At 43.6% G+C, this 18,058-nt stretch overlaps 1 protein-coding gene across 18 annotated transcripts in view; it reads right to left on the reverse strand.

Moving 5' to 3' along the window:
- The window catches only part of DAB1 (DAB adaptor protein 1), a 774,457-nt gene that overhangs the window by 11,647 nt on the left and 744,752 nt on the right, over positions 1–18,058 (reverse strand). For 14 of the 18 annotated variants that reach the window (XM_090048698.1, XM_090048696.1, XM_090048713.1 and 11 more), the window contains 5 exons: positions 13,948–14,010; positions 11,177–11,285; positions 5,749–6,297; positions 3,583–3,710; positions 2,515–2,586 (listed from right to left, as the gene is read on the reverse strand). In XM_090048698.1, the coding sequence (XP_089904824.1) occupies positions 2,515–2,586; positions 3,583–3,710; positions 5,749–6,297; positions 11,177–11,285; positions 13,948–14,010 (921 nt within the window). Of the gene's footprint in view, positions 1–2,487; positions 2,587–3,582; positions 3,711–5,748; positions 6,298–11,176; positions 11,286–13,947; positions 14,011–18,058 lie in introns of all 18 variants that reach the window. The other 4 variants (XM_090048707.1, XM_090048711.1, XM_090048701.1 and 1 more) reach the window with 2 other exon arrangements.

Genomic DNA, 18,058 nt, shown 5'->3' on the forward strand with positions numbered 1-18,058 from the left:
TTCATCCCACTTGGATAACGTGCAATTCTTGCTCTGAACAGCTATGGTCTGAAATGGCCAGCCGAATGCCATTTGCCTTTTACATACAAAAATAGCTCCCATGAAGAAGGCAGTGCTATTCTAGAAGAACAAATTAAAATTAAGCAAAAAATGCTGGGCCTAATAGGCATGCTATTTTATGTCTCCCATTTACAATTCTATGTGGAGACTGGGATAAGGACTTCCCCTGCTTTTCTTTATTATATAATGCTTTAGAGTTGGGGGCTCATTACAGAAGGCGAATTTCCTGCACGCTGTAGCTCTGTGCTGAGATGCAATGAAATTTTGAAAATAAGCCCTCTCAGGCAGGAGCTGTCTTTCTGTTCCATGTTTATGTAGTGATGACTATAGCAGGGCCCTGGCCCATGGCTGGGCTCTTAGATACTACCAGTCAGTATACTTAATAAAAACAGTAACAATGCTTTATGTTGCTCAGAGTGACATGAGTGTTGTCAGCTGCATGTTCAAATGTAAGAGGCAATATAGATGTCCTGACCATGTGTTATTATTTAATATTTGTATTGTGGTAGCTCTTAGAAGCCCCTGTCCACAGCATTTTGCACAGTGTTAAATGAGCACGGGTGTCTTGATATGTGCACTTTGCAATCTAAGTGTGGTATGTAATTATTCAACTTTCACTGTTGTTATAAGCAACAAGCCAGTCTTGATAGGGAAAAGCTATGTGAAATACTGGCTTCCAGATGACACAAGCCATTTTTGTGGTGGTCAACAATTCAAAGCAGATGGTGTCATTATGATTCACTTGGGGGGTTTATTCAGGTGAGAACTATCGCGTGAGCATGATACTTATATAATAAACAGATAATAAGAAACAAACATCCATGCATAGCTTTAAAGTGAGTTTGTAATTTGGATTAATGGCCACACTCTCTCCCTCCAAATAACAGGAATTCTGCAGGGGCATAAGGCAAAACAGATGGATTTGTGCCAGCCTCTCTCAAGACCTCTGTTCTCCAATGTCAGTGTGGCTGGAGACAGAAAGGAGCAAGAGAAAGTAGAAATGAATTACTATGTGGGCTGCTAACCCCCATAACATCCATCATTTCCAAAGAGAGCAGTTCTAGCTGGTGTAAATTAGCCTCGTGACTGCTCTAACTTGAGCTATGGCTGATTTCACCTCAATACCTTTCTTTCCAGGATGGGAAAGGCAAAAAGGTAGCTTATTTGACAAAAAGTAAAGATTAAGGTACCTTTACTTCCTTCTCCCACAGCTTACGATGCAGCTGAATATTAGGGTCATTCTCTTTTTTACGCTGAATTAGGAAATGCTTCCCCAAGATGAAACGAAGCTAAATTACCTGAATATCTTTTATCATATTTTAATACATTAAATAAACTGTTCTCTAATGAAACTATCAATTTTGAGTAGAGATTAAAATTTTTAAGCTTAAAACAGATACAAATCTGTATAATACAGTGCAGTACCTAGACAAAATAAAATTATTCTACCTTTGTTATAAATTTGCCCCAACAGGTCAGTGATGAGAAACAAGCCATATTAAGTTATGCATCTAATTAATACAAAAATACAAGTACAATAGAGAACAGCTAATGAAATATATTCTTTAAATTGTGACGGTAAAATATATTTGGACAGAATGACAACGCTCAACATTCATTTTCACTGTAGCTTCACAAAGTCTTTGACAAAACTTATATATAACAGAGGGAAAATATCTAAGCACCTTAGTGCACATTAATACATGCAGTATTTTGTTGCATAGAAGTTGAAAATATTATCTTTCCATATGACTAGATTTAAGTGTTTTATGTGCAACAGTAACTTTAAAAAAAGAATTAGTATGTCTATGTCAATATATAATCACTATCATTTTCTTGTGCCTTTAATTAGATGCTAGAGATAAAAAACCCCACATTTCAAATTCAATACTGCAATTCTTTTATATACAGATATTGAGAAAGGCATTTCTCCAACTGACCTATCATATTGATTCAGGAGGTGGGGAAAGGTATTCATGTGTCTTTATTCATTTGTTTATTTAAATTCCTTCCACTGGGTAAGATGGTCTCCTCCCCTTAGTATATGTTGCACCAAGGCAAATGCCAGAGTCATTTTTGTTAAATATAAGTTTTTGCCTGATGCATTCAATCATGTTTTATCAATTATCTGAGTTTTCCTTATTTTTTTCCTTTAACAATTTTAATATTATTGAGAAACAAATCTACAAGTGCATTGTTTAAAGCATGCAGGCATCTGCAACACACAAAAACTGTACACTTTGCAACACTTAACAGATGGCAAAAGCCATGCAAAGCACTGGGAGTAAAGAATAAATTGTGGGTGAAGGGTAGGAAAAGATGAAAAGGAAAAATAAACCATGCATCCATGGATGTGATGGTAGGCACTGGTGGAGGAATGAGCGAACACCTCAAGACAGTGAGAAGAAAAAAAGGACAGATACCTACCCAAACCTGCGCTATCTAGCTACCGACCTGTGGATTTATAGTATCACCACTGGGCTCACCAAATGGATCACTGTTGGATGAGGCCTGAGATCCATCAGGCTAGAATACAAGAACATAACACCTTTGTTTTTCTCAACAATAAAAGTGAAAAGGCAGTAAGAGGTTATTTTCATTATATGGGCACATCCAACCATGTGCAGCTACTGTAGGTATTAAACACACAGTATGAGATCCTACAACTGATACACCCTTAAATTTCCCATTGATTTCAAGCATGTATTTCAGGTATAAAGAGATTAATCTAAGGCCCACTGTAGACGATAGAAAAGCTGTTACTGACTTTGATGGATACTGGATCAGACTATAATGAATAAAAGAAATCAGGTCCTGAAAGCAGACCTTGGAATAAATTTATAAGCAGATCTATGTGAGTCACAGATATTCCAAGCTTGTGTATTTTACACCTTTTTTTCTATACCCTCAGCATGTAAATCAGAGTATTTAGGCTCCCTCGAGACTTCTGTTGATTCACTTAGACTCACATTTGCTTAACCAGGCCAACTGGTGTCTTACAGTGCCCAGTTGGCTAATACCTCTAGCTCGGGCCCACTGAGTCTTTTAAGTGTAATGGAGTCTAAAGGAGAAAAAATGGTAAGCTGAGTGGCCAGAGTGCTGAGGAGCCCAGTAAGAAAAGCAGCTGAGATATCAGAATCTGCAAATCAAAATCAGCCACCCCCTATTCAGCATACATACTCTTATGCTTCTTTTTGCTTCCTCAGCATGTTCATGACTTGGACTCCCTTACACATCAACACGAGTCCAAATTGGTCTATGGAATTGTGTGGGTTGCTAAATTAACCCCCCACTCCCACATTTATCACATGGTCCAATTTTAATGCATATCTATTTAAATTCCATGCTAATCCTTTCAGATGCTAAAACCATTTACTTAGTCATTAATATTCTCTGCAGCATCCCTTTAAAAATCAACCAAAAGAGTTATTGTTTGTCATTACCAAGTCGCTTTCAGTAATTCCTTTCTGCTTCCTAGTTAGAAAAAGTCAAGTTCATATTAAAAGCCATATCGCTACTCACAGCATCCTGCTCTTCACTTTTGCTTGGGCTTTCAAACCCCTCTTCAAAGAGGTCATCTGCAGTAGGGTCACTGGTATGAGATGCTGATGATTTGGATGGAGAACTCTGTCTGGGAGCAGGGGTTGGAGCTAAACAAAGGCGATAGCAATAACAACAGAAAATATAATGATTACATTTATTCAGAGAGTCAGGCAGCTCAGAACCTGCTCATACCTAATATCCGTGTTTACATTGCCCCAAAATGCTATTTTCTGAGAAGCTGTATTCTGTAAAATTAAGCACCCAAAATCAAATAGCCTGCAGTCCAAAAAATCATAATAAAAAAGCCCACCAACTCCATATTTTTATTCCATCCAGCCACTCTGAATTAAGATGATTCCACCAGCCAGTATTTGAATGTTGTGATTTGAAACAAATTTAATTTTAATACAATTTTCCTATAGCCTTTTTTGAAACACTCTTCACAGGTAGGATATTTGATTTTAGTTGAGATGGATCTTGAGGGGGTTTATGATTAAACTGATGATGAAATTCTGATATGATATTTTGATATTCCAAACCCTACCAAAATATCTTCTTGATGCAGCTTTACATAAATCCAGAAAACAACGCTGTTGGATAGGCCATCATCTTTTACATATTCCTTATAAATCTATTAGCACTCAAACATCACCAATTGCATTTATTTTCTGCCTCTACTTCATTAGAAATATTTTTAGATTTTCAGCTTTGATTTGAACAGAAGTTACAAGTTTCTGTTCTGTTCTTTATTTAACATCTCACACTGTATAAGTTAATAATTTCCTATAGATGGGATTTTCAATGGTGCTCAGCCTTGGTTTAACACTGCACCTACAAATGTCAATTGTTTTATCATTGACTTAAATAGGGCCACAGGGCTGAGTGCTTAGGGAAACTCCACCTGTAAAGTCTTTGGGAATCACATTTACAAGACGTTAATCTCAAAAGGTTCAATCCAGCTCATACAATAGAAAGACGACTGATTTTTGTGGGAGCTTGATCAAGGTTCAAAAGCTGCCTGCTCCCAGGTGCCCTGCCACACTTCTCCTGCAGGCAGGGGCAGCAGCGAGGGACACAACCCTGAGCTGTTCCCCACGCTACTCCCATGCACACAGGGGAAATGTGGCAGGGCAGCGGGGAGCCGGTGGCAGGCAGCTCTTTGTGCACACTGCTGTGCCCTGCCAGACTAGGTTCCAACGCTGCTCTGCAGATGCGGCAAGGACAGCACAGCAGGGAGCACTGCCTCCACGGAGCCTAGGGCCAGGCCTGGGAGGCAGCTGGGGCCAGGGTAGAGAGGCAGCAGATGTTTTCATCTGACCCAGGTTCTGGGTAGCTGCTGACAGCCACAGAGCCCAGGCTGGGGGGCGGGGGCTTTGGGTGCAGGGCAAAGGGCAGCAGGGCTGGGGGGCAGGGGCTTTGGGTGCGGGGAAAGGGGCAGCAGGGCTGGGGGGCAGGGGCTTTGGGTGCGGGGCAAGGGGCACAAGCCGGGCATCCTGCCATGTATGACTTGCCCTCATTTTGTTTGCACTCTGGCACCTTCCAAGGTAAGCATTGTGGGGTTTTTGGCACTCTGGCCAAAAAATGCTGCCTACCCCGATACAGAATAAGCACATTTGTGCACCAAAACATGCACTCCCCACTACTGGGGCCATAGGAATGTCTTATTATCCTGTAGGTCCTCCTTAAAGGTGGCCTGATTGGGATATATTTAGCTCCCTCACCACTGCTGAGTAAATATTTTTCTTATCTATGGTTTTAGCATTTTTCAAATAGTCTCAAATGTACTTAGCGTAGGCTTATTTTAAAGAACAGACATATTACCTCCTTCGTATAATTTCGTATAAATTACATTTCAGTTCATCTGCAATCTAGATCACTCTTAATTCCAGGACGTGTTTAAAAAGCTTGATCATGCATGAAGACACTAAGTCTACATCTGTGATCCAATTTAGCAGGTCAGAGGAAAAGAAAATGCTCTAAGGAGACAGTTACAATTGAGAAGCATTATAGTTGAGAGGATTTGGGTGCAGAAAAATACGAACTTGATGTATGTGATCCAATTTAGTTCATCAGGGGAAAGGAAAACATCGTAAAGGAGACAGTCACATTGAGGAGTATTATGGTTGAGAGCACTTAGGTACTTACGTGAGTTTGTGGACGGTGTTGTAGAAGTCACAGGAGTCAAATTTAACTGAGAGATGTCAAAGTCATCACAATCATCTGCTTCCTGTGCCATCCCAACTTTGTTAAAATAACTTGAGAAGGCCTCTGAGGTACAAGTGAGGGAAGGCTGATCTGGTTTTCTTGATGGCACTGGAGGAGGCTGAGCCATCTGGAAATCTTTAAACATTTCTTTTCCCATTTTCTGTCTGGGCCTGTCTGTCTGTGGACTTGATCTGGTGGAATCGCTTGTGGGTGGAACAGTAGCAATGGGAGCAATGGTACCTTGAAACATGGCTGCTTGTAAAGGCATAACAGTTTGTGTTGGCATGAAGGCAGTTGGCTGGAACTGACCAGCTACGGTTGGCCATGGTTGCTGGGTAGGAGAAAAAATACCAGGTTGGCCCCAGGCTATTGGCTGTCCTCCCTGCATCACCTGAGCAACTGGAGGCTGAGCACCTAGGGTCAACTGTTGTTGAACGAGTGGTTGCTGTCCCCAGAAGGATGGCAGGACAGCTCCCATTGCAACATAACCTTAAAAGAGAACAAAGATAGGATAGCATTAGCATTTAAATATGAATAGTCAGTGAATGAACACACTTAGACTAACCAGAATTAGTCAGAAATACACAAAAGTATAAAAGGAGTCACATGCCTTTTACTGATTTATTTTGCATTCGTCACTGATTATTTTGTGCATTCTTTAATGTGTTGATCCTATGGTGTTGGCATGTGAACAAATAGTTTAATTAAAAGAGCATAATTGGATAGACATTTATAATAATAATTACTGCTGCAACCCATCAAAATGAAAGGAATTCTTTCTCCACTCCTCCAAATCATGAATGCCTCAGCCTATCCCGTTCCCAGAAACTAGAGTGAAAAATTAGTCTGTGTGTGACATGGCGGGGGTGGAGAGATGGAAATCAAGAAATCTGAGTTCTGTGAATTCCAAACAGAAAGTCCCTCAGGAAAAATGCCCTCCGGGTAAGTCAAGTGGAAAGGGTGTGTTACAGGCCCCTCGCTGTGCCTGGCCAATACAAGATAAGAGTTTGTTACATCAGCAGCTAAGGCTCATTAGCTCGTGCAGCACCTGGTCATGCTTTCAGCCCTACAGTTGCCTTGCCAAGTCCCTTCTGTCAGTCAAGACAGCAAGACCAAACTCTGGAGTAGACTCCCAGCAGGGGTGGTGCAGCCACCTATCCTGGAGATCTCCAAAAGGAGACTGGACACATGCCTTGCTGCGGTTATTTGACCCCAGCAGCCTTTCCTGCCCACAGCAGGGGGGCTGGATCTGATGCTCTTGTGAGGTCCCTTCCAGCCCTAAACTTCTGTGAATCCACCATACTGACAGCTCCCTTCCCATATACACCAGAGGACTCACAGCTGAAGGACCTTTTTCAACTACAATTGTTACTGTACCGGACAGTCCTCACAGTGAGAAAGTCTTTACGATGGATGCAGACCATTAATGACTTTCCAGAGCACAATCACTATCTTTAACTGTATAAAGAAACTGAGCTGGCACAGACTATAGAGACTATGGGTTACGAGCTGCTTGTGAGAAGTGATACTTAGTAAAGGGTAGGCTAAATTTCAATGAGCTGTTTCCGAGATATCTACAGATTTTATCTTAAATACATCACATGCAATAATCCAAAGACAGAAAGATACAAGTAACAGGGCTAAGGTACACATGCATGCATATACATATATGCATCCTAAGGGATAGCCAGCACAGGTTTCTTGCAGGTAGGTCTTGCTTGACCAATCTCATTTCCTTCTATCACCTGGACAAAGGAGAAGAGATTGTTGTCATATATCTTGACTTGAAAAAAGCCTTCGATCACCTCTTGGCAAAACTGGTCAATTGTGGCCTTGGCTCCACCACGATCCACTGCCTGGGAAATTGGCTCCGTGGTCGGACCCAGAGGGTAGTAATAGATGGAAGTCACTCATCATGGTGTCCTGTGACCAGAGGGGTCCTTGGACCCATATTGTTCAACATCTTCATTAATGATGTGGACATTGGAGTCAGAAGCGGACTGGCCAAGTTCGCTGATGACACTAAACTTTGGGGCAAAGCATCCACACCAGAATATAGGCAGGTGATCCAGGCTGACCTGGACAGGCTCAACAAATGGGCAGACGAGAACCTGATGGTGTTTAACACCAAAAAATGCAAGGTTCTCCACCTTGGGAGGAAAAACCTGCAGCATCCTTATAGGCTTGGCAGTACTATGCTGGCTAGCACTATGGAAGAAAAAGACTTGGGGGTCTTGACCACAAGATGAACATGAGCCTGCAATGCGATGCTGCAGCTAGTAAAGCGACCAAAAAGCTGGCTTGCATTCATAGATGCTTCTCAAGCAAATCCGGGGATGTCATTTTCCCCTTGTACTCAGCCTTGGTGAGGCCGCAGCTGGAGTACTGCATCCAGTTTTGGGCTCCACAATTCAAAAAGGATGTGGAGAAGCTTGAGAGAGTCCAGAGAAGAGCCACGCACATGATCAGAGGGCAGGAAAACAGATCTTACAACAGACTGAGAGCCATGGGGCTCTTTGGCCTGGAAAAGCGCAGGCTCAGGGGTGATCTGATGGCCACCTATAAGTTTATCAGAGGTGACCACCAGGATCTGGGGGAACGTTTGTTCACCAGAGCGCCCCAAGGGATGACGAGGTTGAATGGTCATAAACTACTACAAGGCGGTTTCAGGCTGGACATAAGGAAGAATTTCTTTACTGTCCGAGCCCCCAAGGTCTGGAACAGCCTGCCATTGGAGGTGGTTCAAGCACCTACACTGAACACCTTCAATAGCAAATTGGAAGCTTATCTTGCTGGAATCCTATGACCCCAGCTGACTTCCTGCCCTTTGGGTGGGGGGCTGGACTCAATGATCTTCCAAGGTCCCTTCCAGCCCTAATGTCTATGAAATCTATGAAAATACAGCTGACACGTAAGAGTTGACAGTGGGAGCCACAACTCCATGCCGTTGCCACTGCCCTGCTGCTGATGGGTGTTGGCACCAGCCGGGCTGCAGCCCCGCACCCTGCCATTACTGCAGAAATTGTGCCACCACCATCCCTGCTACTGCTGGGCCCCAGCTCCAATCGAGCTGCAACTCTGCACCTCACCATCAGCACAGGAATCTGGGGGGACACATGCCCCTTGTACCCCTTGTGCATTGCCCATGCACATGTACGTGTTATAACATAGTCAAATGGACCTGGAAAAGCAGGCTTGACCTCTACAATTTTGTGCAAAGACATAGTTAGCCATGTTAGTCTGAAGTCAAGTAGAAGGCAGGGTAGATTTGTGCCTTGTAGAATACCCAAATAAATACCATATTTACCTGAATCCAAGATCAGGCTCACCCCCACCCCAAACGTATCAGCATGGGGGGAAAAGCCCTTTGTTTTAGATTTGTGTACAAAGCTGGCGGGGGTAGGTGCCTGCTGCGGCTCTGACTCTGGACTTGAGCCCAAGTCAGACCCATAGCAGCCTCCTACCTCCACCTCCAGTTGTCCTCTTGCAGCTTCTGCCCCCGCTCCCCTTGCTTCCTCCCATTACTGTCAAGCACAGCTCAGCTCTGTCTCAGGCTGAGTTCTCTCCTGGGCACCAAGCACATGGGAACTCTGTCCTTTGCTTGAACAACCAGCATTGCCACTGCTGCATGGCTCCTGCCCAGCCAAACAGCAGCACTGACACTACTGCATGGCCAGCAGGGCTAGTGCTTCCACACGCTCTGCTTTGGGAGGGAAAAAAACCCACCAGCATGTGACACTAAGATGGTCGGGGGGAAGGGTCAAAGACTGGGGAGTGGTGGTAAGGTGCAGAAACTGTGGGGCATGGGAGAGGAGAGGTAGAGGTTGTGGGGAGTTGGTGGGGGTGCTGATGGCAGGGAGGGGATAGGAAGGCTGTAAGGGGAAGAAGTGGGGGGTCGAGGGCAAGGGAGCCACTTGACCTGCCCCCCACCCCAGCCACTGCTTTCCCTGTTGTGGGAAATTTAAGAGAAACCCTCCAATAATTTTAAGAGAACCCTCCAATAATTACATTTGATACCTGGAAAATTAAACAAATTTATAAATTGTTTATATATAGACTCTAATTTATCAGGGTTGACATTTTCAAATAAATATGATGTGTGTGTTCGGGGGCAGGGCAAGCTTTCATGAGCCCAGGTTCACTTCATCAGATGAAAAAAAAATACTGCTCGATGCATGTCTTATTACAGCACTTCCGAAGCTCACGAAATCTTGTGATTACATATCTACCTTTTTTGTTAGCCTATAAGGTACAAATCTCCCCTGCCTTCTACTACCAATTACAGAAGCACCCTAAAGTGGTTAAGGAACCATGGAATTGATTTAAAACTGATTACAACCTGGAAAAGTAAAGGTCTGTAATGCTGTGCTTTGTATGCCAAATTCTGCTTTAGGGAAAACTTTGTAATGAAAACCCAGTTAAAGAGTTGAAGATTAAAAAACAGGAGTAAATAAATTATTTAAGTTTTGATTTGACTTGTTTTCAGATCCAACTTTCTTTTCAAACTAATGAAGGTTTTGACTGAATAAGGATTCTAGGATCAGACCCGATGTCATTGACAATTGTAAGAGAAAAGTTTAATTGAAAGCGGCTTTCAACTTTGTATGTAAGAAAAGATTTCTAAACCTCTGCCTTGAAAATCTCCATTAAAGAAGAAACCAACGCACTTATGCTTTATGAATACAAAATATGATATATTAATACGAGACCCAAGTGCTACATTAACAATGTTAATTTACTGTTAATATTTTATAGTGTAGCATTTCGCTTCTCTTTTTTCTGTTGTCATGGCATAAAAGAAATCTACTCTTACCCTGTATGTTTTTGTTTATTTCTAGATTTATGGTAGTGCAAACTCTAAAGGGGTACGACACCCAGGTAAAAACCATATGCAACTGATCTTGAAATCATTTAGCCAAGAGCAATGAAAGGAAACACAACACAGCTACACATGTACTTAAATATGTGGTTATGGATTTTCTTTTTTTGTGATGGAAGGCATTGCACAACCTTGTCAGGGCAATGATAATAACCATAAAGCCTAGCCCTGCTCCCACAATATTTCTTGTTGAGGGACACCGGATGGTTTTACAAAGTATAGCAATTTTTTTTGTTTATAAACACCTGACATGCAAGGGCAAGTATGAAGCATGTTACTTTCCAGTGTCAACTTAAACACGACCACTGGCAGAGTGAAAGGCTATTCACCATGTTCCACTTAGAGACAGATGCTGCAGTACAAAACAGTGAAAGGTTTGAGCATTTTGAAAGTTGCTGCTGCATGATTCAAAGCACTCCTTTTTTCTCCTTCCCTGCAAAATAAATGACTGCAAAAATCTCTCTTGAAATAATTCTACAGTTGTCTTACCTGAGGGTACGGCAGCAGTGCTGAACGGTACAGAACCAAACATGTCTGTACTACCAGGAAGTGATTGGGATGAAGATGGGATAAAGGCATCACCTGGAGTTGCAGGAGTCTATAAAATGAGACAGGAATAAAATACACTGGTGATCAATCAGCTGCTGTTTCAGCTGCTTGCCAGGAGCTGGCATGAACTGCAGTGCCACATCCCTTTGTTACCTGTCAGCTCTGTGTTCCTGAAGGAGCCCTGGCACACAGCTTGCTGGACTGAAAAAGGACTTTTTTTTTATTCCCCCCCCCGCGCCCCCCAACACACATTTCATCTAACCAGAACTAAGCAGAAGAAAAGTTTAATAGGCATCTCGGGCTCATCTCGGGCTCTACATTCCCGGTCCCAGTATGAGAGGCCTATTTAAATTTGATTGACTAAAACTTGGTTACTGGGTGTAGAGACTGAGTCAGAGAGGGTACAGGCAACATTTGAACAATGGTTGAGAGTTCATCACAACATTCAGCCCACTGGAGCCCTGACCACAAATGCTGTCACACTTTTCCCGGGATCACTAGTGGAAGTCCTCCCCACAAAGTTTATGAACAATCCAAGTAACCAATCCCCTTAAATCTGTTAAATGATTACAGTAAGATCTGAAAGTCATGCTAAGCTGAGGCTCATTCACAACAGGTAAAATACAAAACACTGATGCTGACTTCACAGTGCAAGCATAGCCAGGCCATCTGAGAAGAAACAATGTGGTATCCTTTCCAGTATATCTTCTATAATCATAATAATTTCAAGCTGGCTCCTAGGTGTCTGGTTACTTCTTAAAACTTTATGTTTTTCCTGGTTGTTAACCAGTTTCTTGAGCTGTTCCAAAACAGATGAGATGTTCCAAACCTTGTCACTGAAAAAGGTAATTCATTTAAATTGAAACTGTTTCTATAGCAGGATTTTCCATGTCAATGATGGCTTTGGACCCTCTTTATGTACACAATTTAAAGAATGCTTTGAAGAGGCTGGACTAAAGGTATAAGAAAGCTGTAAAGAGGCAAACTGTGCTTCAAGAGGGAGAAATCTCTCTGACACCGTCTGCTGTTGTTCTTGAGAAGCTGGAAGAAACAGATCATCTCTTTTGGTCGCCGGTTTAACCTTCAACAATTGTGCTGGGAACATTGCCTGTCAACGAAACACCCGAGTGCCTTGCAACGGTGAGATCCCAGCTCTCTCTCTCTCTCTCTCTCTCTTTTTCTCTCTAGGCATAGTTTTCTGAATTTGTATTTTATTAATTAAGCTTGAGCTAGGTTTCCCCAAACACTCAATAAAACCAGGGCAATATTGTAATTGTCTTTGTTTTTCCTTACATGTCTATTACTACTAGTACCATCACAAATTTCATATATTTAGCAGTAAATAACTTTTATAGTCAAACTGGGGGTAACCGGGTGTATATTTCCTTCTCTATTTCCCCTTCCTCACTTGCTCTGCAGCAACGCTTCTTTTACCTAAGCCAAAGATCCCTGTAAAGCTCAAGAATACTGCAGAGTCTGCTCATCAAGAGGCTATCACCACTAGAACAGTTAAGGCAAAAGACTGGGACGTGCTGAGTTTGAGACGCGTAAGGGGATCAGCTTGCACAGGCTGATTGACCCAGTCTGGCTCAGATGTGCCCTAATGAACTGAATGCTGGCCCACGAGGGTGTCAGCTGGACACCCGGCCTGATTCAGAGGTATTCTGTTCACCTGTGTGCTTGTGTTTGACTGCATTTTGTTGTTACCTTAATGAACTGATTCCTGGCATTTGAGGGTGTCAGCCTGTCCATGCTGATCAACCCAATCGGGTCAGGCATATCACAATTTTGTGCGTGTGTGTGTGTGTGTGTATGTGTGTGCACACAGTTGACTGATTTGGTGGCTGGAGAAACCCAGCCCCATTGAAACTGAGTCCTGCAAGACAGCTCCATAGGGGGTGAGGACTTGCAGAAGGGAGAGATACAGCTCTGTATGAAAACACAAGTAACACAAGCAGCACGTTGATAGAAATGTTAGCAGAAGCCTGATCTAGTTGTTAAAGCTATGGATTAGGAGACGGGAGAGCCAAACTTTATTTCTAGCAGCAGCAAAAAGCTCTGCAAAAGGTGCTATCCTTTCAGTGTTGTGGCTTCCCCATCTGGAAAAGACGCCTGTTAATACCCCCCAAGCTCACAATCTGTTAAGAAACTTTAAAGTGACTTGGAAAAACACTCTCTTTAACTAAAAGGCAGAAAACTTATCCCAAACTCGTCTTCTGTTTAAAATATCATCTGCACTTTCCTCCTTTGTTTTTAGATTCTTCTTCTCGCTCTAACTGTAGCGCGTGGATGTCATCTTTAAAGCAACTGAAAAGTGATTTCACACAAGGCTGTAATTGGCTCTGAGATTCTTCCTCTTATTGCAACTGCAGGATTGGGATGCTGTGTTTTAGAGAGGACAACAAGCACATAGGAAGGAAATGCAAGATTACAGCCACCTACAGCGCTGCCATACTAGGCCACCTTTTTACATTAAAAAGACCAGTAACATCACAGAGGAGCAGTAATGGACAAAAAAGGAATCTCTCTCACCCCTTCTACTTTATTTGATTCACAGTTTACTTGTACTTTACTATGACTTGAAAAACATTTTGAAACCCTGCCCCCTGTCCCTCCTCTCTCGGACATCTTTGGATCCAGACATTTTTAAGCAAGGTAAAAGGATGACTGGAACTGTAAAAAGAGTTGGACTTTTCCCCCTGGGTACTTACTGGGGGAGAGGTTACATCAGGAGGAGTGGACATGTCCCCAAAAAGCTCTAGTTGGGTAACAGCCTGCAAAAAGAAGAATATGTTGCTATTTAGTCTTGAGCAAAAGCAAAGATGGTGCATGCAGTACAGTGAAAACAATTAATAAACATAGAGAATTTATACGTTCAAAATAAAGATGTTTTCCCTCTGTTGTCTTCTCCCACAAAGAGAAATTTAGACTGGGGAGGGTGCCAGAGACAGTTTTTTGTCCAAGGAATTCAGAAGAAGTCTTGCTTTTTCAGATTGTAACCTAACCTGCTGCCCCTTGCTAAGCAGAAGCTAAAATATTGTGAGCATGGTTCATAGTGATCTAACAAACTGTAATGATTTCTTCTGCTTTAATCTGCTAAAAAATCATAGTTTATTTGGCATTACGCAATTTTCTCTGAAAGAGCCACTTTATCTGTTTCTGGAGTACTATCGTAGCAGCATACACTATGCGTTTATTTTTTAAGGGATTTGTACAATACTGAACAATACCTGATGTATTCCATAAAGGCATATTAGTCCTGTAACCATGCGGTATGAATTACTGTATCATTATCAACCTGATGTGATAAATCGGTCAGTAGAATAATAAAAATAACAATTTATAGAGATGGTTCAATTTGTTTGCTTTTTGATGCACAAAATATATGCTGTTTCATATTTTATTGCAAAAAACCCCCCAAAACACAACAACTATGAAAACATTTATTTAAAAAAGCAAGAATTTTTATTTACTTTTTGTGGAACATAATTATATTCTGATAATTCTTGAACAATTAATTAGACTGGGATTCTGGTTTTAACCATTTTCCCTTACGAACCAACATACCAATCTTATCATTCTCCTTTCCTCATACACTAAAGCATCACAATAAAAAAAATTTAATGGGTTTCTCTAGACACATCGGCCTAATAGACCTGTTGAAAATCCACAGCCCAGAGCAGCTCTCTTGTCTGACTCCTAGGCCCCATCTACATGTCATACTTGAGACATAACTAACCAGTTAATCATGTCTTAAGCTGTGACCCAGCCATACAGTCAATTAACGGAAGGACAAAGCAAGGAATAAGCCACAAAGTTATTTATTCCACAAAAAATGTGAAAACTTTGTGGTTCATTCTTATTATCCCATTAATTGACTGTGCCGCCAGGGGCTTCCTATGGCTGTGAGCCCCACCAGCTGACAGGGCGCCCAGCCGCAGGGGTACACCATGTGCTGCTGTGGCTGCGAGTCCTGCAGCTGATGGCGGTGACAACCACAGCAAAGTGTAGGGACCTACTAAAATTGTGGCAAGATGGCATTTCGTGACCTGCTTGCAGCTCACAGTTGATTTCACAGGCATTTTGTGGCAATTCCACCCCTCACCACTGATTGGTAGGGGAGGCCCTAGTGGCTCCATCCCTCGCTGGTGACTGGCTGAGAGGCAAAAACTGCATAATTAAATACAAAATTCTGTGGAAATATCATATAAATTAGCATATTATTATAAATCTAAGGATAACATTAAAACTTTGTATTTAAATAAGCTTCTTTTCTGTTGGAGTGGGGAGGGTTGATTCTGTGGGACATCGCAGCCAACCCCATTCTTCACAGAGCTTGTGGAAATCATTGTTTTTTGCGGTTTCCCAAAAAATTGTGAAACTGTGATTTAAGTAGGTCCCTAGCAATCTGTGGCACATTGCCAACGCATGGGGTTTCGCTGCAGCCGAGAGAGTCCCATCAGTTGTGGGTTCGCAGCCATGGCAATCTGTGGGGCTGTCCCCTGGCCGTAAGCCTTGTCTGCTGCAGGCTCCCAGATGCGGGAGGTTGCCACTTGCCAGTGCAGGGGGCTCAGAATCATAATTCCAGGCTCCTTCTGCACCGGCAATAAGACGTGATTGGATTTGATGCTGGATCCCACAATCGTACCTCCTGCTATGCACATGTGGCATGGCAGGAGATCACACATTACATCCTATCATGCCTTTACCTGAATGTCTCGCGAGGCCTTATTATACGAATGTGAATGGGATTTGCCCATCTGTATGGGACAAAGATTAGAACCCTTCATTTTTTAACTTGTTTCCATTTATTCTTTAGTGCATTAAATATGACAGTCTGTTAGAAGCAACTTTGACAAAGGACTGAGTAAGTCAGTGTGTTCTGTGTGCAAATGCCACGGCCATTTATTCTTACAAACGTCTAGAAAAGTCTAAATAATAATACTTCATGCTGACTGTTACCTGCGGCTCCTGGAGGTGTTTTGTGACAACAGCCAAATTTTATGTAGGCTATAAACAGACATTACCAAAATAAGTTCCAGCACAGCTGATCCACTTCATTGGGTGCTTACTGGCCCATGGGATCAGCCCCCTGATGATTCAAAGTGCTATAGGATGCGGAAATTCATGAAAATTCAAGACTGGGGCAGAGGCAGGTCCAGAGGGAGATTGTGATGTGGTCACATGCTCTCCTTTTGACTCCGCATGGCACGCACTGCAAGCTCAGAGTTTATCAGCATGCCAGGGCAGCTCTTGCTTTGAGCTCTGCATGTATGTGAGCACTGTGAGCTCATCAGCTGGTCAGAGCAGGGTTTGTGTTTAAGAAGCTCTGCAGTGCTGCTGTTGCTCACTCTTCCTCTCCTTTGTTCCCACAGCAGTAGGGAAGGAGGGGAGAAGTGGCCAGCACTGACACATAGCCCCTGCTTGCATGCAGTTCTGGAGGTCTCACCACTTCTTGTCTCTATGTTTCTCTTGTTGATGAATTTGGTGGTGGTCAGAGGTACAGGGGAGGGAGAGGAGTGGGAAAGGAGGGAGGAGAAGAGCAAACAGCAGCAGGGTCTGGAGATGCTTAAAGGCAGGTTCTCTGGATAGACCCTGTGGCAGGACATTGTTGGCGCCTGACACTTTAAGGGCCAGAAGGCAGCAGCCGGCAGGTGCCTGATTAGGGCAGCCATTTTAGATTCAGGGATGCCCATAAAATCAGGGCAGTTCTGCTGCTGGAGGCCAGGCAACAACACTGCCTGGCCAGAGGGCTGCTGGTATCATCTGGAGGTAAGAGAGGAGCTGTAGGGGTTGGTAAGGAGGCTCCTGGTCCTGGGCATGACCTAAAACTGCACCCTGCCGGGAGTGGGTGGCTTGGTGGGGCTCCCAGTGGTACGGGAGCCCCAGGAAATGCCAGGCCAGTTACCATCCCGGTGAAAGGCGGTTGGGGTGCCTTAACCCCTAACCCCCACAACCGGGTGGGTTACCCCTTGTTTTCGGAGGGCCCAGAGAGTGGACCCTTGGAGAGAGAGGAAAGGGACACAGACTCAACACCTGCCTGAATTTCCCCTGACAAGTCCCTGCTGGGGCCAGGACCAGAAAGGTCAAAGGGCCGGGGGCCCAATGCGAGGAGTGCCCAAGAGCTGAGGGCCTGGGGTTTCGACTGGCCTGGTGTTGGGCCAGGGCTAGAGAGATGAAGGTCCCCACGGGGGAACCACACCCGGAAGGTCAGGGAGCTATGCTGCCCAATATGAAGGTGGATGAGGTTGCCTGATGAGAAGACTCTAGGTTGGGGTTCAATCAGGAGGATTTGGGGATCCAGTGTGGGGGGGCCAGTGATGATGAGAACAACTAGATGCCATCTGCGAGGCTTGGGCTGCGGTGTAGAAGAGGAAAGGATCCGCAGATAGCGCCCCCTGGCATTGGGGCCAAAAATGGGCAGCTTCCCGCTTATTAACATCTACTAATTAAATATTAACAACAAGGCATGGCGGGCGAGAACGCGGGCGGTTAACCCATGAACAGGTGGGCAGGCCACAGAGAGATCGGCCCCGAGCAGACCCCTTGTTACAGACCGCCACACTGACTAGCTGATGAGCTCTGAAGCCCATGGCAAATCTGGAGCTCCCAGCAGGAGATGCGGTGACATGCCAGAGATCTCACTGACATTCAAGACCACAGCGAGGGGTTGTGGTCATACCCCCTTCAGCTGAGTGGCACATTCATAAGAAACTCTTCACTGTGTATGCACACATAGCCAAGGGTAGTGTGACCACAGCCCTTCCGCTATGATCCTGCATCCACTCATGCACTGGGATCATACCATCTGCCTCCTGACAA

The sequence above is a fragment of the Crocodylus siamensis genome, chromosome 5, assembly GCF_052110815.1.
Source record: "Crocodylus siamensis isolate JL-2025a chromosome 5, ASM5211081v1, whole genome shotgun sequence".
NCBI classification, from domain to species: Eukaryota; Metazoa; Chordata; order Crocodylia; family Crocodylidae; genus Crocodylus; species Crocodylus siamensis.